The sequence below is a fragment of the Nematolebias whitei genome, chromosome 7, assembly GCF_014905685.2.
Source record: "Nematolebias whitei isolate Nwh7 chromosome 7, NemWhi1, whole genome shotgun sequence".
Taxonomy (NCBI): Eukaryota; Metazoa; Chordata; class Actinopteri; order Cyprinodontiformes; family Rivulidae; genus Nematolebias; species Nematolebias whitei.
Genome location: NC_056504.1, coordinates 27549291 through 27572762, shown reverse-complemented (window position 1 = coordinate 27572762; position 23472 = coordinate 27549291). Strand labels below are relative to the sequence as shown.

At 37.6% G+C, this 23472-nt stretch overlaps 1 protein-coding gene across 1 annotated transcript in view; it reads right to left on the bottom strand.

Annotated features, from left to right (window-relative positions):
• Window positions 1-11483: 11483 nt before the first annotated feature.
• LOC119412742 (metabotropic glutamate receptor 4) overlaps window positions 11484-23472 on the bottom strand; it is a 24045-nt gene continuing 12056 nt past the window's right edge. The window contains exons 4-5 of the mRNA XM_037679779.1: window positions 19665-19911; window positions 11484-12258 (exon numbers count right to left, since the gene is read on the bottom strand). Coding sequence (XP_037535707.1) covers window positions 12209-12258; window positions 19665-19911 — 297 coding nt within the window. The 3' untranslated portion in view covers window positions 11484-12208. The remainder of the gene's footprint in view (window positions 12259-19664; window positions 19912-23472) is intronic.

Below are 23472 nucleotides of genomic sequence, written 5' to 3'. Positions count from 1 at the left end.
AAAAAACGCTTTTTGTGTAGCATACATCTAAGCTGCAAGAGATAATGAAAGTTAGTAAAATCCTATTCACTTAATGTTTTGTGCTTTTGAGTTTTTTCTCTGATCTATGCTTTTTTTTAGTGGCGTGTGTTCCCTGTGGTCAGCTTTAAGAAAAAGACTATATCTGTGCATTTTAAATACTGAAACGAGACAAATATAAAGAATCTACATAAAAAAAGTTTCTTTTCAAAACATTAAATAAAAGACTACCTACTCGTTAAGGCAAAATGTGTTTTCAGTAAAAAATAGTACAAATAAAGAGCGCAATATATTTCTAATACTTAAATTGCAATGCTTACTATGCTTTATACTTCAGTGATTAACAATGAATATTGCAGTTGAAGGGTTTTGAGTCAGATCTGTGAGATCTAAGTATTTTAAGTTCAAGTATTTGTGTAAAATCAAACAGACATTTAAGCATCCCAATTAAGGTGAGCCTACTACTGTATGTAAAATGTCATTTTTTTGTCATGTAAGATAGTGTGGAAAATCTTCAATTTTCCCGCTGAAGTGCTTCTAAAGAAATTATGGAAAACTTTAAAATGATTTTATTATTTTAAAACTAAAGTTCTAGCCTCAAGTTGCCTTTAAGACTTTGTGGCTGCTTTAATTTTGTATTCATGTTCCCAGGTTACACCAAACAAGAAGTATATTTTCCACAAAATGTTTCAAGTGCACTTGAAAAGTCAATATATTTGTTTATTTAATGGAAAAATAAATCCATGATCATTTAAACACTGACAAGCCACTGTAATTGATTTTGTTGCTGATGCTTGTTGGCTCTTTCATTCTAGAAATGTTATCACGTGTGCAACTGAACTACAGTCTCAAAAGTATTGTTATAAGTGCAATAAATGCTAAAAATGCTGGTGCTGACATTCTACACACTTTTGTTCAGTTGTTTAAAAAAAAAAAACCACTATAAAAGAAAGTTTTACACAAACATTTCCTGACAAAACACCCAAAGTAAGACATTACATTTTCCATAAAACATAATGCATTTGAGGGCAACAGAGCTTAAAGGAGAGTAAGATGGTGCATAAAAATAAAAGTAATATTGTCGATGAACATGAGACCCTGGCTGACGTTTACTAGTTTGCATTCTACTGTCACAGTCATTCTCAGTCCTTGTTAGGATGGCCTAGTTTCATCATAAAGGCTTTGCCACCTCCTCAGTTTTCTTCTTCTTTTCCTCCCTGAGGAAAAATGTTATCCAAGTGTTTCTTAAACCTCACAATCTCTATATGCAGCTTTTGTCTGGTTCTTTGTCTTCCCCCGGGCTCAATTAGAAACTTTTTTTTTTCTGTACATGAGATGATCACTTTCTGTGTGCTACTGACATTTGTAATTTCTAAAGCTTCAAGCGTTGAGATGGAATTTCTGACATCTTCATCTGTTATGGATGATACTTACGCTGTCTCAACAACATGTAGATGGCTGTTTTCGAACATTTAATGGAACAAAACAAATACAGCTGAACAAAAAGTAACTTCAGACTGCGTGGCAAACAGCCTGTGATGCCTGTATACACAAAAACATCCATCCATCCATTATCTTTTTACCCGCTTCTTCCATTTTGGGTCAAGGGGGTCGCCAGTGCCCATGTCCAGCAATTACTGTGCGAGGGGCGGGGTACACCCTGGACGGGGGTCGCAAGTCCATCAGACAAACAACCATTCACTTTCTCACTCACACCTAGGGACAATTTAGAGTTACCAATCAGCCTAACATGCATGTTTTTGGTCTGTGGGAGGAAACCGGAGTACCCGGAGAAAACCCACGTGTGCACGGAGAGAACATGCAAACTCCACCCAGAAAGGCCCCTGGACTGAGGTTTGAACCAGGGACCTGCATGCTGAGAGGCAGCAGCTCTACCAGTTGCGCCACTGTGCTGCCCACACAAAAACATACATTTTTTATTACAATGTGTGCTTAAAATAAAAAAAAAAAATAGTAAAAAAATATGCGATAATTATATCATAAACTGTAGGTAACTTGAGAAGAAGCCAGCAGATAACTTTTTTCTTGGCTTGTAGAGCATTTTATAGGAGCTATATATATAACGTGAGTAACTCAAAATACATGGAAGAATACAAAGAGAAAATAAATTAAAAACACATACACAGGAAGCATGCTAGACACTGGCACATTCTTACATATATAGGAAAAATAATTGTTGTACAATTTCAGACAGTACATTAAGTGATGTTAACATGGTTAACGCTTCAGATGGAACAATGTCACAAGGACAAAAATAAATTAACATATTTCATTACTTGTTGAACAAAATCTGTTGTCCATAAAAAGATCAAAACAACCATGAAATTGTTTCCATTCTTTTGGGCCAATGTTTTTTATTTTATTTTATTTTATTTTCAAAAAAAGTGGAACTACTACTGAGCTTCACACTGGGAGAAGAATTACTATATTTGTACTACAGTATACTGTGCTACTATTATTATTATTTATTATTTCTTAATCTTGCCATCAGCATTGTATTTTAAAGTGCATTCGGACATTTTGGGCCCGTTTTTTTTGAATGTTGACAATTATTAATGTAGACACGTTGCTTTGAGCAGATTGTCTTTAGCTATTACAAAATAAACTTAGAAAATGGTGGACTGTGCCTTTATTTGTAGGAATATTTTGGATAGTAGGGGTGGCCAGTGATTTAAATAATATATAATGTCTAATAATATAAAACATTTCAAAGAATTGTTGTGACTTCCAAACCTATATTCATTCATTGATTCATTCATTTATTCATACATTTACCCTACCCTGCTAACATAATTAGCTGCAGCGCACATCTCTTTATCTGAAGCCTGTTCAGGTAGCGGGGGTTTCTAGTGTAGGACTTGGAGTTCAATTCAATTCAGTTTATTTATATAGTGCCAAATCACAACAAAGTTGTCTCAGGGCACTTTACAGGAACATTCACATACATAAAAGCCAATTAGTAAAGTTCTCTATCTAAGGAATCCAGCAGACAAGTTGAATCTTGGCTTCATTGCAGTCTCCCATCTTGAGCAAGCACAGTGGCAACAGTGGAAAGGAAAAACTCCCTTTTAAAAGGAAGAAACCTCCAGCAGAACCAGGCTCAGGACAAGCAGCCATCTGCTTTGACCGGCTGGTTGAGAGGACAGGAGGGAGAGACAGACGAACATAGAATGGCAGGTCCAGATATAGGTCCAGGTGTATCTGAAAGACAACCCCCCCCCCCCCACATGTTAAGGATAGAAAAAATAATTACAAAAAAAATTACAAATACAGGTTGAGCAGAGTAAGTAAAGACAGTAGCAGAGTGAAAATTGTGGTCAGTTTGTCCTCCAGCAGTCTAAACCTATGGCAGCATAACTAAGGGACAGCTCAGGAAACCCAAGCCGACCCTAACTATAGATTTAGCAAAAAGGAAAGTCTTCAGCCTAGTTTTAAAACTGGATAATGTGTCAGCCTCATGGACAGAGATTGGAAGTTGGTTCCACAACAGAGGAGCCTGATAACTAAAAGATCTGCCTCCCATTCTGTTTTTGTAAATTCTAGGAACCACAAGTAAACCTGCAGTCTGAGAGCGAAGTGCTCTGTTAGGAAAATATGGAACAATAAGATCTGTAATATAAGATGGAGCCAGGTTTTTGAGAGCTTTATAGGTTAGAAGTAAGATTTTGAATTCTATTCTGGACTTGACAGGGAGCCAATGGAGAGAAGCTAAAACTGGAGAAATATGATCTCTCCTACTAACTCCAGTTTAGACTCTGGCAGCAGCATTTTAGATCAACTGAAGACGTTTTAAAGAAGTATTTGGACATTCAGATAATAAACCATTGCCATCTAGAAGTCCAGTCTAGACGTGACAAATGCATGGACCAGTTTTTCTGCATCGTTTTTAGATGAGATGTTTCTAATTTTAGCGATATTGCGCAGGTGGAAGAAGGCAGTTCTAGTAACATTTTTAATGTGGGGGATAAAAGATATGTCCTGATCAAAAATAACACCAAGATTTTTAACATTAGAGCTGGAGGAGCTGGAGATTAATGCCATCTAAGGAGGGAGAAAGACTGAAAAATTAATTCCTAAGGTGCTCAGGTCCATAAACCAAAACCTCAGTCTTGTCTGTGCTCAACAGGAGAAAAAGTGAGGAGTGAGTGAACTTTATTTCCCTTCATGTCCCAAACATGTAGGCACTTATTTTATACACAAAAACATGAAATAAGTCAGAAATGGAAACTAACCCTAATTAAAATTACTATTTTAAACAGTTTGTTGTTGTGATTTTATTAATTAGTCTTGTGTAAAAGATGAAATGAGCAGGTGTTGTGAGGAGCATGAAATGCTGGTGGATGGAGAGTGAAGGAAAAGGTCCAAACGGAAGGAAAATGATTAAATGAGGTCAAGTATTATAAGAAAACATTAAATAGGGACAAATTTAAAGCTTAGAATGCCCGTCCCTATTTGATAGCATTTATATGCACACTACAAAGTATAAATACAAACAATGTAAAATATACATTATATTGAAATGTTAAAACATGAGAACACAAACAATAGATGCTTCTCTAACAATATATATAAAAAACAAACAAACAAACAAAAAAAAACAAGGTTGACCTTGTTAGCTAGTGGTTTGCATTTCCAAGAAAGCAAAGCTTGAATTTAAAATTGGTGTGATTTCCTTAATAACTTGCGTTAGGTTTGTAAATTTTGAAACTTATGTAAATTACTGTTTGATTAAACAGGGTTTAAATTAATAATGAAAAACAATTAACTTTATTAAGACATCATGGCTTCTGTGTTTATGTAAATGCAACAACTTAAGATGTCATGTGGAACGATCACAATATTTTTGCTGGTCATGTCCCATGCAGCATGAAAATGTTTGTAAGTATACCCAGAACAATAACACACTCAATATTTATCATGCAATTCTACATTAAAAATGCACAAAGAGAAATAAAAATAAGGACTCAAAAGCCACAAAGAAAAAAACCAAGGAGTAAAAGAAATGGTGATATGAAAGCGGAGCACACAAATCAGATTGAGCTGCTGACCACATTGTTTGTACAAAGCTGTACTGAACCGCACATCTGTTCAACATTTTCCTTTCACACGGTAACTTAACTGTCAGACTGGTATCCCTTTGATTGTGCAATAACAGCAGGATATTCATGAGGCGCTGTTACCTAGCAACATAGTGTATGCACTGTATATGGGCTACAGTAGTGGGATCAGTCATCACTAAAACAAAGGATGAATGAAATCACAGCAGAACACTTGCACGTAACACATAGATCTTTTTATAAATTCAACAAGTTTTCTACATTACTTACAATTGCGAACATTTACACTCCAATTCTCCTTTGTTACTTTCCGCAGAGAATTGCTCAGGCCTCTGTCACTGATGCTTTGAGATCAGGCTCTTTTTTTTAAACAGCAAAGCAGCCTCTGTCGGTGTTGAGTCTGTTCGTGATGGTATACAATGGCATCAGTGCAAAGCAGAGAGAGCCCACTCATGGGAGCCCAGAGAGAAAACATCAGCGCAGTGCTTCTCTCAATCCTGCTGAAAATTGATGCTCAATTCTAGACAAATGCACTCCTGCGTTCATTCTGTCACCTGAGGGCACTTGAATTGTTCGATATTTAGGTGCTTATGAGAAAGGTCTGATCTGGTGGATAAACATTTCATCTGCTCAGCCACTCGTATTTGCACAAGGACTGACTCGGCATCCGCACTCCTGTCTTAGTCCACTGCAGGCAGATATTGTTTATTTATTTATCTTCCTTTTGGCTGCTCCCATCTTCAGGCATCCCCACAGCGAACTAACTCTCATGAAAACTTGGCAATTGTTTTTACGCTGGATGCCCTTCTTGATGCAACCACAGACCACTGAACTACCACAGCCCTCTGTGTGGAGCAGAGAGCTGCTATCTAGGGCGCCTGGGGGAGAAGACTGTGGGGGTTAAGGGTTTTGCTCAAGGGCCCAGAGTGGGGCAAATAAGGGTGGAGACAGGTGTGGGTGTTTCACCTTTACCACCCACATTTTGATGTTGTATAGGGGAGTGGTGGGGCAGAGGTTAGAGAAGGTAGGCCTGTGATCAGGCCGTCGCCGAATTGAATCCCCGGACCGACAACATCAAAATGTGGATGGGAAAGGTGAAACACCCACACCTGCCTCCACCCTCATTTGCCCCATTCTGGGCCCTTGAACAAGTCCCTTAACCCCCACCATACACTCCCCTGGGCACCCTAGATAACAGCTCTCTGCTCCACACAGATGGCTGTGGTAGCTCGGTGGTCTGTGGTTGCATCAGGAAGGACATCCAGTGTAAAAACAATTGCCAAATATTTATGTGAGTTAGTTCACCGTGGCGACCTCTGAAGAAGGGAGCAGCCAAAAGAAGAAGAAATTATTTATACTGTATGTAGTCAGATATTATTCATTACATGATAAATTAAAAATAGTTTTTTCTACCTTGTAGTTAAAACTGAATTAAAATACTTTATGAGAACTTTCTTGCTCCAAGAAATGTTAGCATTGGCAAGTTTAGACTTGGAAGTTCTTCAGTTGTGCTAGTGACAGATGTAAAAAATGTTTAACATTCAACAGGATTAACAACTTCACCATCACTCACTCTGTATTTAATGGATATTCTACAAACTCTGTGTTAAAGGTACTCCTTGCATTGAACTATACCACAGTGTGCAGTCTGAAACAGTTTACTGCAGTTGTTTCCCAGATATACTCAATGCAGTTCTGTAATGCAGGTGTAAAGGACAGACTCAGTTCAGTCTGTCTTTTTGTGATCATGTGACCATCAGTTTACACATCTGCAATAATATGTTTTTATATTTAATTGCACATGTTGTGATCAGTTTAGTCAGTATGAAGAAGTATTTGCCCCATTCTGACTGATTTAATCTCCTAATCTTTATTAACAGTGCTGAATGTTTTGCATTTAGCATTTCAATACTTGTGCAGAAATTCTCAAACTAATTTGGTCCTGAATGTATTGTGGCAATGCACTGCTGAACAGCATCAAAACTTGTCCTATATATTTGAAAATGGCTGGCTTTCAGACTCGCTGAAGCACAAAGAGACCAGCTGTTAGAGGAATAACACATAGTCAGTTGCTTGCTCCTCACATTGTAGCAAAATTCTTACATTTAGACACTCAAATCCCAGGTGAGCTGAGGACTTACAGCGCTGTCATCTCAGCAACTCATCTCACAAGTTTGTTTTTGTTTCTTTTTTTCCTAGTTTGTTTAAAAAATATGATTTTTAAAAAATATAATTCTAAACAAAATGTATTTTATGACTGAACCTTTTTTTTACCTGCTGTTAAAAATGAAGGCAGACAATAATGTTTTGTTCATATGTATGTGTTTACTATAATTACCACTATTACCGTAATTTCTAATGAACCACAGGCCAAATTTAAATAGTGTTTCATAAAGTATAGAAACACTTTTGGGGCCAGCACAATCCAATATGACATCCACAGCTACTCGACATTAGCCAACACAAAAATGGCTATAACTCAGTCGTTTTAACAGATAACGAACTAAAACAGTAGTGGTTTAGAGTCATCCCCAACATCATTCAAAAAATTATGGATGTTCATTTTTTTTAAAGAAAACTTCTCTGAATTTTTCCAATAATTTAAAGATGAATGTTTACTGAATGTGGTTCCTGTTTTTGTTGGGGGAACTGCCCCTTTTTTATTGTATCTTCATTCATTTAACCTTTATTTAATCTTATGGAGCCTTAAGGACTCATTTACACGAGAGACCGGAGAGATCTTTCTGCCAATCATCTGGTTTTGATGATTATGAGTGACAATTATTGGCAAATAGTGGTAGCAAAGAACAACAAAACACAAAATATGCTATTAATTTTCATGTCATGAAACATAAACTCATGCAATAGTGTCATGATGCATGCTCAATAATCCAGATAAATCTAACAAGGTTGAGGTTTAAGCTTAGTTGGGACTCATGAAATAGTCACCATTTTGTTGACTTCATTTAATTTCTAACAAACATACTTTCAGCTTTTTCTCATTAAAAGTTTGCAAGCAGCAGTTTCATTATCCTGGTGTTGAGTCACTGATTTTGTACATTTTTATCAGCAAACAGCTTGACTGTAAAATCTTACTGAGATAATCTAATTTATGACTGGAGTTTCAGGCTGATTAGTCTCATCATCATACCTGTAACGTCTGGCACCGAGAAGCTGGCAGCAGACCTGTTGGGTCCTGTGGACTGCATGGCAGAATCTCTGTGGATCTGGCTCATCCTGTGGATCCTGGATCAACCTGTGTTGTGGAATGGTTAAAGAAACACCCTGGACACTGCAGCATCCTCCTTAAGCTGTTTCTGAGTGGATTTACAAGCAAAATTACACTTTCTCCTGCTGGGGAGGACTGCAGTTCTGCTGCATCTTTAGGTGGGTGGTAAATACTAAGACATATCCCCATCGATGCCAGAACATGGTGCACTTTAATAAGATAATCAATGTGGTTGTTTCACCTGTCAGTAGTTTCATTATTCAGGCTGATTGATGCATATGTTTACAATATGTGTGCTTTTTTTCAAATCCAACATTTCCTCTACATATTTTGGTGGAGAAGCATTGTCATACTCATTTTATTCTGCATCAGACATTCTGCAGGTCATGTTTGCACATTCTCTAAGAGCTATCACATCTAGGAAGTTTTTTTGCAATATTACACGAGATGACTAAAACTGCTATGATGCCATTCGTTCTAAGCACAAGAGAATTTTAGTTTAAATTCTGGCATTAAAAATATAATAATAATGATAATAATAACACGGTTTATTCCAACCAGGATGGAGTAGGTCGGTCATGGAGGGGCCAGATTATGGAGGGCTTTGAATGTGATGAGGAGGATCCTGAAATGGATGCGCTGAGTGACGGGGAGCCACTGGAGATACTGCAGGACAGGAGTGATATGTTCACGGGAGCAGGTGTGGGTGAGACGGCGGGCAGCAGAGTTTTGAATATTTTGCAGTTTGTTGAGAGTTTTGGATGGTGTATTGTACAAAATGCTATTACAATAGTCGATTCTGGATGTGCCAAAGGCATGGATTAGGATTTCAGCAGTGGAGAAAGTAAGTGATGGGCGGAGTCGTGCTATGTTTTTGATATGGAAGAATACAGTCCAAGTTATCTGTTTGACGTGTGATTCGAATGAAAGAGTGGAGTCGAGAAGAATACCAAGTTTATGATTGAGTGGGGATGAAGTGAGAGTGATGTTGTCAAAGTTGAGACAGAGGTTTTGAGAGGACTTGGTAACACTGTTTGGACTAATGTCAGTTTTGTCAGTTTTAATTTGAGAACATTGTTCTTCATCCAGATTTTGATGCCAGTTAAGCTGGCTGCAGGCAATATGCAATCTTTCATACAAAGACAAGGCCTTAAATTCTTTTTTTTAAACTATAAATTGTGACATTTGTTAATGAAAAATGTTAAAGAAAAAAGAATAATACAAACAGAGGGATAAGGGGAAGTGTGTATTTCCAAACCCTGTAATCTCCTAAAGCAAACCTCAGCAGCCTCCTCATTGTGCCGTGGGAAGATAATGCACACTCCGCCATGTATATTACTGTAATCTAGCACTTTGTGCATGCATTTAGCACTCTTGCTATGTAACAACTGTTATTTTCAAGCCTTTTGTATGGTGGGTGTTGGAATATCAACACCCACTTGCAATCTCAGGAAGGCGTAGAGATGATAACTGCTGCAGGACGCTTGTTACATTTTTAGTCCTTAGATTTAAGCATGGCTGTTGATTTTAAATTATTGGATGTTTCCTTCTATTAACTCTCAGTCCTTCTGATGCTTTTATCCGTGCAATGGTGACATGTTATTCAGAGAACGGCAGACATTGTTTTCTTTTCTTTGAGATGGAAACACATAATCTATATTGTTTAGCAACAGAAATGCATCATGTTTGTAGAATTGCTGCTGATATGTCAATTAGATTGTAATCAAGCAGCATTCAAAATAAAATCCAGACAAAAATACATTGTAAGAGAATTGTTTTCATAAAATGTTAAAACAAATTAGACAAGACTAGGTAGATTGCATTTTATGTGAAATAAGTGGTGAATAATTTAGATGAAATAAGAAAGTAGATCAGTATATTTCAAAGAGGGCAATGGTTTTTGAAGGAATTCCTGACATTTTTTATGCATTTTTATGGGGAAAACATTTGTAAATGTAAAAAAATATTTTTAAAAGTATAAAAGTTATGAAAATTAAAAACCATGGCATCCCTCTCCTGTATTAGCTGAATGTTTTGATATATGAATGGCAAAAGCAACATGCAATAATCAGGAATAACCAGATAAAAAAAACATTCTGAAAAATAGCAGGAAAACATGATAAAGTCCACACCACAGGTCTTCTCTGATTCACAAAAGCCTGAACTTGGAGTTTGAAAACATTTTAATAGAAATAATAAATTTTGTATAAAAAAAATTAAACATGCTTTACACACCATTAGATGTCATGAGGTTTTACAAATACATAATCAGATAGCCAGGCACTGTATGTTTTTGTACATTTTTCTCAGTTTTCGGATATGTCGGGACAAAAAGCAGACATCATCACTCTATTTAAGAACATACATTAACTTGCCATTGAATTTGGTCAGCACTCATGTTTTATTCCGCAACACAAATGTTGTTGAAAGTGATAGGGCTGGATGGGGGGGGGGCTACCGCGGGCTGCTTCAAAAAGCAGCACTGACTTCACAACACAGATTACCCAAACGTTTTTCCCCCTAAGTCATGAGCTTTTATGCTGCAGGAAGCCAAACATTAATCAGTTCAGCAAGCACAGGTTGATTGATAGCGATATAGTATTTTGCAATTAGATGTTCATTTGTTAAAGAGCTTAACAACTTCCCCTACACCTTATCACGAGAGTGCCTGAAGAGGACACGTTTACTAATGAATTTTCTCAGTAGCTGGGCCATTATGGATATCACACTCAGGACGAAACACATGATCGTCTCAAGGGCATTCTTCATCTTAATTCCCCTGCTAATGGATCTGTACAGCCAAGCTTCAACCCTACAATCTGCTTGTGTGACCAAGAGAATTGCTGATGGCAGTGATGAGAGGGTCATCCTGGATGACAGCTCACAGTGACATCTCCTGGTTAAAACACGGTTTATTCCAACCACGAGCCGCTGCTTTAGAGTACGCACAGGTATGAGGAGGGCAGTGGCAGCCTTTGGCTAGCTCTTAATACAAATTATGATCTCACTTAAGCACAGAGAAACAATCACTCACTAGACCTTCACCAACTGAGAACAAATTTTGAACGTACAATAGGCTTGAGCCTAAACAATTGTTAACAACGCTGCAACAGAGTTTTAAACGCATTCCAATATTTATTTTCTTTTCTTTCTTCTTCTTTTTTTTTTTTTTTTTGGTAAACAACACAACACAGGATGTTGAAACTGGCATGCTGAAAATTGGCAAAGATCCTTTGTCATGAGTGCTGTGGTTCTTCTCAGCGCAGCGGGACCCTGGAAGAGGACAGAAAAAGACAAGCACGTGTTTGCTGCGCTGTTGAGATGATCCTCGTTTCCACTCGTCTGACTTGCGAGACTGGAATGCACTGAGGAATAAAAACTGCAAGCCCCTTTAAGAAATCCATGTTTTCATGCCTTATAGGAGTTGATTTATCCCATGTGACGCCATTTTAAAATGACATTGAAAATGCCTGAACGTATTCTTGATGTAGGTGCAGCTCCATTCTGCCCTGCTTAAAATCTCACAAGTCTTTTAGAGACAAATTTAAACACTCCAACAGATAGCTCCATCCTTCAGTCTCCACCTTTTCCCCCATGCAAGGATTTTTCTGTTTTGTCTGTGTTTTTTGTTGGCTGACAGAAGATGGAATCTCTAAAATTGTACATCTATCTGTTCTGGTCATTTTTGTCCATCTCCGCCCTTCTTTGTGGTTTCTCCTCAGCATGTCACGTCTTTGGGCAATGCTTCTGTGATCACCACCCACACAACGAGAAACCTTTTTTTGAAGCTGTGTGAAATTCCACTTCATGTTTTATTTTGATATATTTCTCTCTCTCTCTGCCGTGGTGAAAATCTAGAATTGTGGATAAGAACCTTTGTCCCTTAGATTGCGTGGTTGCTGTAGCTGATGTAGGTTTGCTTTGTTGAGAAGGCTGAAAGAGAAGAAACGAGAGAAGGAACTAAGATTTGAGCAGATGACTCAAACAGAACATTTGACTATAAGATGCTTTTGTTACACTGTTGAAAGAAAAAGGCCATCATGTTGTTGCCAGTGTTTGTTTGATTTTATGTAGCGTTAGCAAAATATCTCATAAAGCCTTGAATGGATTTTTAATGAAACTCCCAGAAAGTAATCACTGGATGTAAATCTACAACTGTTCAAATGTTGGATTTGCCACCAGTCACCACCACAACTAATTAATATTACCCAACAAAATAATGACTATAACACATGCTTCGTATACTGTATGTTTGCTTAAAACTTTTGTAATATCTCTGCATCAACATTGTCTGTTAGCAAGATTATTTCTTATAAACCACTACACAGATTTTAGTTAAACTCTCAGTAAGTAATAATGCACTTCTGAAACTAACTAATATTTAGAGTCAACCTCATCAACCTCAGTTAACCTGATCTCATGCTGCTCTATCCATTCATACCATCTACTCACTACTGACTCATGATGGGCTGCTGTTGAATATACAGTACTGTATTATTTTATATTATTAGTGTTTAGCGTATATCTTAGATCTTTTAAGCGTATCGCTTAATATATATCTTAGATCCTTATATACTGTTTCTTTTTATACTTTATATTTTTGCTATGTTTGGATGTAACTGGGACCTTGAATACATAGTTTCATTCCACCTCATGTACCACATGCGATGTGAATGACAATAAAGAAACTAGAACTTGAACTTGATACTATTTCAACATGTTGCCACAGCTAATTGATGTTCCATCTATCCACTCATCCATTATCATTGCATGCTTCTTCCTTTCTGGGTTATGGGGGCACTGGTGCCCATATCCAGCAGTCGCTGTGCGAGAGGCCGGGGACACCCTGGATGGGTCTCCAGTCTCCATTCTGACAGGTGTCCACAGGGACACATAGAGACAAATGAGACAACCAACCATTCACTCTCTCACTCACACCTAGGGACAATTTAGTTACCAATCAGCCTAACATGCATGTTTTTGGTCTGTGGGAGACCAGAGTACCCATAGAAATGCACATATGCTCAGAGAGAACATGCAAACTCCACCCAGAAAGGCTCTCCGGTTGGGATTTGATCCAGTGACCTTCTCACTGAGAGGCAACAGCTCTACTAACTGCGCCACCGTCCCGCTAATCGATGTTAGCCAACACAAAAATGACTGTCAGTTTTACATATGCTGAGAAAAACTCAGTGTGGAAGAAGGTTTTTGTTCTATCTAGCTGATTTTAGTTTAAATCGTTGGTGTGGGAAGCAGTGGGTGATGGTCATTCTTTAAAGGAATGCTGGGCTGTTAGTTTTATTCTGTTTTTCAGTTGTAACAAGTGGAATTTGTCTAGTATGCTTACAGTTGTCAGCTAGCAGTGTTGCTTTGATGCACCTCCAATACTCACTAGTTCTATGTATGGTATATTACCATGTTGTTTTTTATTCTTATCATTTGTTTATTTTTCACTTTATTTTTTCCCTCAGTATGTGCCTGTATTATACAGTGACCTCAACACCTCTTTTTTTTGCAGCTGTCAGGAGTCAACTTTCCAGCTGTCTCACCAGACCGTGTTAGCTGATTCGTTGAGGTGGAGCAGATAAATCCTGACATATTGCAACCAGATTGTGGCTGTTGTGGGAGCTGCCCCAGACAGGATTTTTTCAATTTCATCCACACTGGAGATGACAATGACAAATGGTTCTTATTGAAATAGCCATGCAATGTACAGCCCCTGGAAACGGAAACCCCATCAGGATAAATTGCAGCTCTGTATCAATGCTGTCTTTTGCCTATGTGCCTTTTCTTGTAACAAAAGGCCCAATTAAGCCTCTACAGAAATCTAAATCTCGAATAAAATTATTGCTGTGTGTGTTTACATGTAGCTATAATAGGCCGACAGGCCTCACAGTATTGTGCTATTGTTACTGCAGCACATTGTCATGCCTTTTTTTTCTCCTTCTATTGATTTATGGGTTTGTGTCACCAGCAAATACAATGTCAGCTCTTTTATTCCTGTGTAAAAGAAAACATTTCCACTGCTGGTTTTAAAAGTATAAATAAAACTGCAGCAGCTTGAGTCCCACCAACTTCAGAGCTGATGGAGTGAAAGGATCTTTGCTGACAGACGTGACCGATTAAACTAATTTCCTGCTTGAGGCAAACAGCAGGAGAATGTTTTGGATGTCATATGAGTGTAACTCTTTGCTGACTCAATCGCTGAAAGTTTTTATTTACTTCACATGTATAAAAACAGAGTTTCCACAGTAGTGAAAAATATGTTTATTACTACTAAGAATAAAGGAGGGAGATGTGGCACATGATGAAAAGTAGTGCTTCTTAATTGTCACTTGCTGCCAAAGTTGAAGGCAAATCATTTATGTATTTATTTTTGCCTATGTCAGTATGCGTGTGTCTTTCTTTGTCTCTACTCTTAGCAATAATTTTTCAATTCAACCTTTATTTATACAGGTTAGTGACATGTAAAAGGAGATGTATGAAGGCAACAGACCAAGAATATTTTGTGACTCAATGGACAGATTTGAATGAAATTATCTTAATGGAACCACTGGGTTGGTTGATTAACCCAATCAATTTGTGGAATCAAACCACTTCAAGATGGTTGCCACAGCAAGGCTATTTTATTGAACAAAATTATCTGTAGCTCAGTTTTATTGACACTCATGGTTGAGACTGATCCCCAGCGTATACTCCGAGTGCTGATTATTCACAAAAGATTTGTGTTGAAAACTTTGCCTTTAACTATTTGAATCAACTCTATTTGTTAGCAGGATATTTCTTGAATCATTGGATACATTTTATTGAATATAAAAAAAATTTGATGGCTTTACATCTTCAATTGCTTATGTTTTGGAGGCAACACCATTGATGAAAACTGCACAAAGCCAACTGACCATAGAAAACACACAATTAGTTATAACCCAGTCCGTTTTAGAGACACTGATCTAGTAATTGGTGCAGTAGTAGCTGTGCATTGTCCTCAAAACATATTTTGCGTGCACACACATTGAACAACATATTTATGTCAAAATCTTGACATTAGCTGTTGGATCAACCCAGTTTTTTTGTTAGCAAAATATCTCATGACTCACTGGAGGGATTTTTTTATTTTTAATTTTAATTTTTTTTAACCCCTTGTCCTGTCCGGCATTGTGACACTTAGAATTATTGTCTGAGTGACAAAGTAATGCCCAACATATTTACTTTCACAAGCAGAGCATTATGGCTGGCCTTAATGCTCCACTTGATATATAAATTCAATTTTATTAGAATATGCTTTGGGTTTGTTTCAGATATAATGGACATGGGGACGGAAAACAAAGAAGATAACAAAGCAGAAAAGTGAGAGAAGAGTTAAAATGTAAAGAAGGAGATAGGAATAGAGGAGAGAGAGAGGGATAAAGAGAACACAAATCAACATCATTGAAGTCTGCTACAAAACTGAGAAACCACAACAACAAACAACATATATAATGATACTTATAACATCATTAGAAAGTATTTATCCATCCATCCATCCATCCATCCATCCATCCATCCATCCATCCATCCATCCATTATCTTTACCCGCTTATTCCATTTTGGGTCACGGGGGTCGCCGGTGCCCATGTCCAGCAATCACTGAGCGAGGGGCAGGGTACACCCTGGACAGGTCGTAAGTCCATCACAAGGCCCCTTTTGCGACATGAAATATGCTTAGTTTAAAAAACTCTGGCATGAAACAAGGATGGCAATATGCATTCCACCATGCTGGAGCTTTTATATATATATATTTTTTTTTTAGTTTTTAAACTCTGGCTTCAGTGGTGATTCTATCACTCATCTGTCAATCTAAAAAAAAAAAGGTAAAAAAAAAAAAAAAAAAAAGGGCTTTATACTGAAGCTGAAGACATTTGGCTTCCCATCCAGGATGCTTTGTCAATAGTAAAATGTTTGTAGTGTGTGGAGTTCAAACTTTATAAAACTACATTTTTAAACCCAACAGGACCTCCATCCCAAGGACAGAACCTTCAAACCCAAACTGAGCAGTGTGGTGTCAGCAGGTCAGGTCAGTGAGGAATGTTCAGACCTCTTTTTGTTAAAATTGATTAACTTAGCTATAGTAGATTGTTGGTACTTCACTGAATGATCTTTTAGTTTGCATGTTGTGAGTAAAACGCTTAATAGTCCTCCGTAAGGACAACAAAACATTTAAACCTTAGTGATCGTCTTTGTCTGTGTGTTTAATCAGTGCAATAATCCCTTTTTCTCGGTTTGGTGGTTGTTACTACAGTATACTGAATGTGACCGAGTACCTGCGGGTGGGAAGTGTTGTAAAACAACTAGAGCCGAGTTCAAAAGGTTACTGCCTCCGGACAAGAAATAAGGCTTGTACAAGATAAACTGTGCCTCGCTTGGAAAGCAGATGGGAGTGGATGAGAGCAACAGCCAGCAGCATTCACAGGGAGAGACAAACCCTGCTGTAAAACCAAGATACTCTCCAGCATCCTTATTCTGTACAGGAAGAGACAAACACTAAGATTGATCCTAATTTAATGAAATATTTCTATATATTTGTTTTTGAAAAGCTTCCAATAAGGTTGCTGATAAAATGCTTTGCGGGCATTTGTTGTTTCTAAATAGGGCTCAACCTCTACTTGTTTTCTCATATAAATCAATATTATAAACTGTGTTTGAATACAAAAAAAATTTGCAAAGTCAACCTTTATTAAACTGAATTCCTAAAAACAATGTTTAGTCAAAAATAAACAAGATAAATCAAGTGTACCACAACTGCATTACTAGATAATGACTGCTGGGTGTTGGTACAGATTCCATGCTAGCAACTTGCAGATCATACACGTTTTATGATAAATACTTAAATATTAAAGGTACTTGAAGCAAAGTTTGAAATTAAACATAAAAAAGTTATCCTTAACTATATCAAATATTGCAACTTAAGAGTTAAATCCAGTAGACTTGAGATATACTGATATGCAATTCTTAAATGTGGGTTGAAACTAAATGTAAACAAAGCACTCAACGGAGTCTGTAAAAACCACATCGAATCTTGAGAGTGGTGATTGACCTACATCAGACTGGCCATAGTCTGAGTAAGTAAACAAATATGATGGAATTTGACAAGTCTAGAATCTTGGAGAAGAATTTAGGTGGAAAATAAATGTGAATCTTCTGCCAAATGCAAAGAAAGGGGAAAGAAGGTGTGAGCAAACATTCAAGAATAAATGATTTATATCAAGCTGAGCAGCTGTGGCTGAGTGGTTAGAGCAGTCATCCTCCAGTGGGAGAGTTGGGAGTTCGATTCCACCACTATGCAGTCACATGTTGAAGTGTCCATGGGCAAGACACTGAACCCCTCATTGTCTCTGACGTGTGTCCCGTCAGTGTATGAATGTGATGTTAAGCACTGATTAGTCTCAGAATGATTTGTTCAGATTATATCACATCCTCTGTCCCCTGCCATACTCACAGCTCTCCTTGTCATGTTCTGCCTCTCTGTCACTCTGCCATGCTGCACCCACAGCTGATCAGCCTTGATTCACCACACCTGTTCTGACCCAGATTTATGGATTCCTCTCACCACTCCACTTTGTCAGATTATCGTACCTTTCATGGTTTCTGATAACCAGCCATATTGTTCACGCCTGACATCTTTTCTCGACCTCAAGTGTTATTCTTCGGAGTTTGAGCTCACGCCTCGTCATTAGGATTTTCCGCTCTGCCTGCTCCTCTTCTGATTGTGTTCTGCCCGTCTGACCCTGGTTTCGACCACTTCTTCTGCCTACGGATTTCTGGATTTTGGTTTGACCCTGTGGACTTGTTTTTGGATCTCTGACTCCCCGTGCTTGACCCCTGCATTGTCTTTTGGACCATGACCCTGGATTACCCAGCTCTTCACAGCATTAAAATATTTCTTTGCACTGGCTCTCCCTCCGCTTGCGGTGACGTTATCTCTTCTAACTCCAACAGGTGGCTCCCACCCCACCTGCCTGTAAAGACAAGTTGATCCATTCTGGATCCTGACTCCCAACTGCAGCTGCAAATCAATAAATTGTTTTTCTATTTTTATACTCGTTGTCTGGCTGAGTTTGGAATACAAAATCCCCATTCTTGACTGATTATTTTTGTAGAGATGTAGTAGAGTGCTTTATCATTGTGTGTGTGGAGGTAAATGAGGGCACAGATTGTGTTATAAAGTGCTTGATTAGATAGAAAGGTGCTATATAAGTACAGTCTATTTATCATTTCTTTAGAGTGCCATACAGCTCATCATTTAAACACACACTTTTGCAAAACCTCTTCTAGATCACTAAGTCTATTGTTTTGATCTAACCTATTTTTTTATCTGCATACTTTTCTCAATAAATCTGAATGTAAATAAATACTAATACATCAACACTGATGAACTTCTCAAACAACTCTTAGATGAAGCTCGCTGACCTGTTTTCATTCACTTCGTCAATTTCCATTGGTAAACATAGATGTCGGCAGCATTTAAAAATTGCCTCTTTTTTCATTTAAGGAAACAACCATTGAAGTTTCTTTCATTATTATTATTATTATTATTATTTTTTTATTTATTTATTTATTTATTTTTTTAACTTTCTACATGATTTTGCAGTGATTAACTTTAAATCAGTTTATAAGTACTTGAGTCTGTAACACCCTTTGCATACACCCAAATAACATACTTTGCCAATGCAACAACAAATTTCAGTAAACTGCCTTATTTCTAAGGTAACGTCTGAACAAACGGGCTGTTAGGTGAAAGAAAAGTGTAATTGTTTCCCAACATTCCTTAAGGCTGAAATGGAGAAGTACTGGTTTGTCCAGCTTCAAAAATTGTAGGCATTCAATCTTTTAAGTTCCCTCTGCCCATATTGTCAAGCTTGTATCATGCCAGACAGAAATCAAATCAAAATGTGATGGTAGCTCATCATTAAAGCATGCGTGTAAACAGATAGAAGGTGAGGAATGTGCTTTTAATGTGAACAATGTGGAATTTCTTGTGTTGCAGTTTAAATAAAACAACAACCAAAAAAAGAGTTTTAAGAACATCAAAAGACACAAGATTGAAAAAAATCTTGCAAGTCTTCCTCAAACACCTTCATCTGCCACACTAAATGAACATCAGTGTTGCATTTACCAGATTCAGTGACGTGTTAAACCGTGCGCTACAGTCTATTAGCTAGTAATCATTTTTTCCTCTGCTTTGTATCATATCACAAATTTGTTTGATTTGCATACTGATGGACAAAACATTTCTGAAGAATAAAAATAAAGCCTGTAAAATGGTTAGCTAAAGGCTTTCTGATTAGCATTTGTGTTCTTACATTGTGTTTCGAGGCTTTCACAGAGTTCAGTCTTGGCCTCTCCGTTGGGTCTGAGTCCGGCCTTGGGGTTGAACTTGTTGGACATGGTAGCTGCGGTAACCACGGCCTTCAGGCTGCGTGTGCGCTTGGGCACATTCTGTTCAGGATGCAAGAGAATCACGTAGACCTTGGGCATGTAGAGCAAACCAAGGATCACTGATGCGCTCAGGCTCACAGAGATGGTTAGTGTGGTTGTTTGGATGTACATCTGCAGGAGACAAACACCAGACATGCACAGTACAAACAATTTGAACAAACAGATTTTCCTATAAAGGCAGCATACAATACAAGAAACATCTGCTGTGCAGCATCAGAATTAAAGCAACTAATGAGGCGTAGTCAGCCAGATTGTTCTAGAAGTAGTTTATACTTTATTCAATAGAGGCTTGAAAATTCTGCATGATAAAACGTGTTTCAAATCAACATCTCATTTATTTTTATGATGTGTGTGCTGAACAAGCCAAGGCCACTGTGTTTGTTAAAATATCTGCACTGATTGTTTTATTATAGCCACCACATAAAGATGGACACAGATCTGATAACTTCAGTGGATTGGACACTACTATAACTTACAACAAGCAGACTCATAAAAAAACAAGCTCCTAAACTTGTATCCATGGTCAAACCCTCTAAATCACAATGGAAAGGTAACACTGAAGATCATCATATGGTGACTCTAAGGTATGGTGTCCGTGAGGTGTAAATGAACAACATTCCAATAAAACAGAATTACATTTCAAAAAACACAATAAAAACACATTTGAAAAAACAGAATTACTTTTGAAAAAAAATGGAAATTAATTTGAAAAAACAAAATTATATATATAAACGGAATTACATTAAGCCAAAGCTGAAGTATCCAGAATCACATTTGAAAAAAATGGAACTACACTTGAAAAAACAAAATTACATAAGAAAAAAAAAGTAATAAATAAATGTAACAAATAAATAACTTAATAAAGTTACCCCCCCACCCCCCCCACCACACACACCACTTCCGGTTTTGCTTAATGTAATTGTGTTTTTTCAAATATAATTGTTTTTTCAAATGTAATTGCGTTTTTTTTTTTTTTTCAGAAGTAATTTCATTTTTCCAAATGTAATTCAGTGTTTTCCAATGTGATCCCAGCCACTTCTGCTTCGGCCACTTCCGCTTTGTAATTCCGTTTTATTTTTAATTTTTTTAATATAATTCCGTTTTTTTCAAATGTGATTCTGGCCACTTCCACTTTGGCTTAATGTAATTCTGTTTTTTCAAATGTTGTGTTTTTATTGTTTTGGTTGCATTTTTTTGAAATGTAATTCTGTTTTTTGAAATGTAATTCTGTTTTTTCAAATGTAATTCTGTTTTTTCAAATTTTGTTCATTTACACCTCACGGCCACCGTAGCCACTATACCATCATCACTAGTTCTACTTTATTTGTCTACAATGCTGCAACAAATTAATGAGTACCTTAAATGAAGCTTTGAAGGAAGAGGAGAAACATATTTTCTGTACATCAGCTACAGTTATTATGGACTCGTGGATTCGGTGAATACTGTCCTGCATAATGTGCCCAAATGTGGAATGATGTGTTTTTAGTCTGATCAACAAAAACTGAACAGGAAGTCCGATAAGTCAGGTTTGACTTATCGGACTTCCTGACTTATTCGACAGAGCTGCAGATGAGGGAGCCACATGTGGTACCAGAGCCGCAGGTTGCAGACCCCTGGTGCAGACTAAAGCTTATATCTAAAAACAAAAATACAAACAAAAAACTGAATACAGTATTGTACTTTTCCTGTTAGAAATGTAATGACATAAACTCTGGTAATATGGAAATTGTTTAAATACTTAATAACTAATGAGACAGAACAAAAGTTGATTTTGTCTGTCAAAAACTTGTAACCAGCACCAGGTAGAGGGTCCAATCTAGTGAAAATCCAGACGTTGTTTGTCTAGAATAGTTGGATAAATTGTGTAAAAAGCACAACTCGTAGCCCACCAACCTGTAGAAAAGTTTCTGGCTCTGCTGACTGAGCCATTCGTTCTAATGAACCCTGCAGCAACTTGACGAAACTCTGTGGCAGATGTGCTGATTAGTAAATTAGCCAAGGTTGACGCTCATGCTAAACTAGGACTTTTTTTCAAGTAACTGACAGCAGAGATTTCAAGGATTTCATCTGTCTTACAGCAAAGAGTACCTGTTGTCACGCACACAGCTAACGAGCTGGAAGATTACAGGCTTCCCACAACTTCAAAAAACAAGCTGAAGACGTGCATCAATGACGTTTTTAGCTGTGGTAGTAAATACTAAAAAGGCTGCAATGGTATATGTGAACATTTACAACTGATATGCAGTTTTTGTGGGAGAAATGCTAACAGGGTCAAGTAAGTTTTTAATGTTTTTGACAGACGATGGAGTGAAATATTGCCAAGTTAAAGAGCATCCACTACAAAAGACTAGTTCTTATTTGTTGTGTAATTTTATCAAGATGACTCTCATTTAAAAAAAAAAAATCATTCAGCCTTTATTTAGACAGGCTGTTTTTAAGTTTTAATTAAATCTGTTTAGTAAACGTGGACTTTGTTTGTTCTTCTGATGCAAGCTGCTTTGAAGCATACAATAAATGTTAAACACAATTTATTACTAAAATGTTAAAGATATTTGAGTCATTATTAATTGTTACCATGGGAAAGTGTCTAATAAGTCATTTGTTCCTGCACATAAAATGTTTAACGCGAAAACGTTCACATCTTGTCAGTTTAGAAAAAAAACATTTGGGGTTAAAAATGAAGGCGATTACGTGGGACAAACTGTGAGCCCCAAGTGGATAAATTATTTACCTCACAATTCTGTCGCTTTGAACAGGTGTTCACAAAGATGTGCTACAAATCAGGTGTGACATAAGCCCTATTTGCATGGGATTAGTTTTACCTAGAGACCACATGCTTTTTGTAATAATTACAGATTGTCTGTGTTGTTAATCCCGTGCAAATCGGCCATGTAATTTGTAAAGTAAAAATTCCCCCACAAATTACCTGCTATATTTTGCTGAACTCTGTGGTCCTGTGATAATACTAATTCAATGTGAATAGGCATCAATGTGATTTGAACAGAAATGGGCTGGATCTGATACGTAGATAGGTGTCTTTTGTTTCCTGGGCACATTTTTTTTTTGCTTTTGGGCGATGGAGGCTGCATTGGAGTGCATCTACACCTCTAACCTTTTGTGTCCCGGACCAGCAAAAGCCTATCGACTTGAAACAGTCGGATGTTAGTTAGCGGATGTTACGCAATACGCAGTGCGTTAACCTCATATCCGGAAGATGTCCATAAATTTCAGCTAAATCTCAGGCTTTGGTAATCCCGTGTGAATGTGCCACATAGAAAGCAGACGTTGGGGAGTAATGTATTTATTACATGTGGTCCCTAGGTAAAACTAATCATGTGTGAATAGGGCCAAAGTCATCCATCCATCCATCCATTATCTTTACCCGCTTATTCCATTTTGAGTCACGGGGGTCGCTGGTGCCCATGTCCATCAATCACTGTGCGAGGGGCGGGGTACACCCTGGACGGGTCGCAAGTCCATCACAGGGCCACATAGAGACAAACGAGACAAACAACCATTCACTCTCTCATTCACACCTAGGGACAATTTAGAGTTACCATTCAGCCTAACATGCATGTTTTTGGTCTTTGGGAGGAAACCGGAGTACCCGGAGAAAACCCACGCATGCACGGAGAGAACATGCAAACTCCACCCAGAAAGGCCCCTGGACTG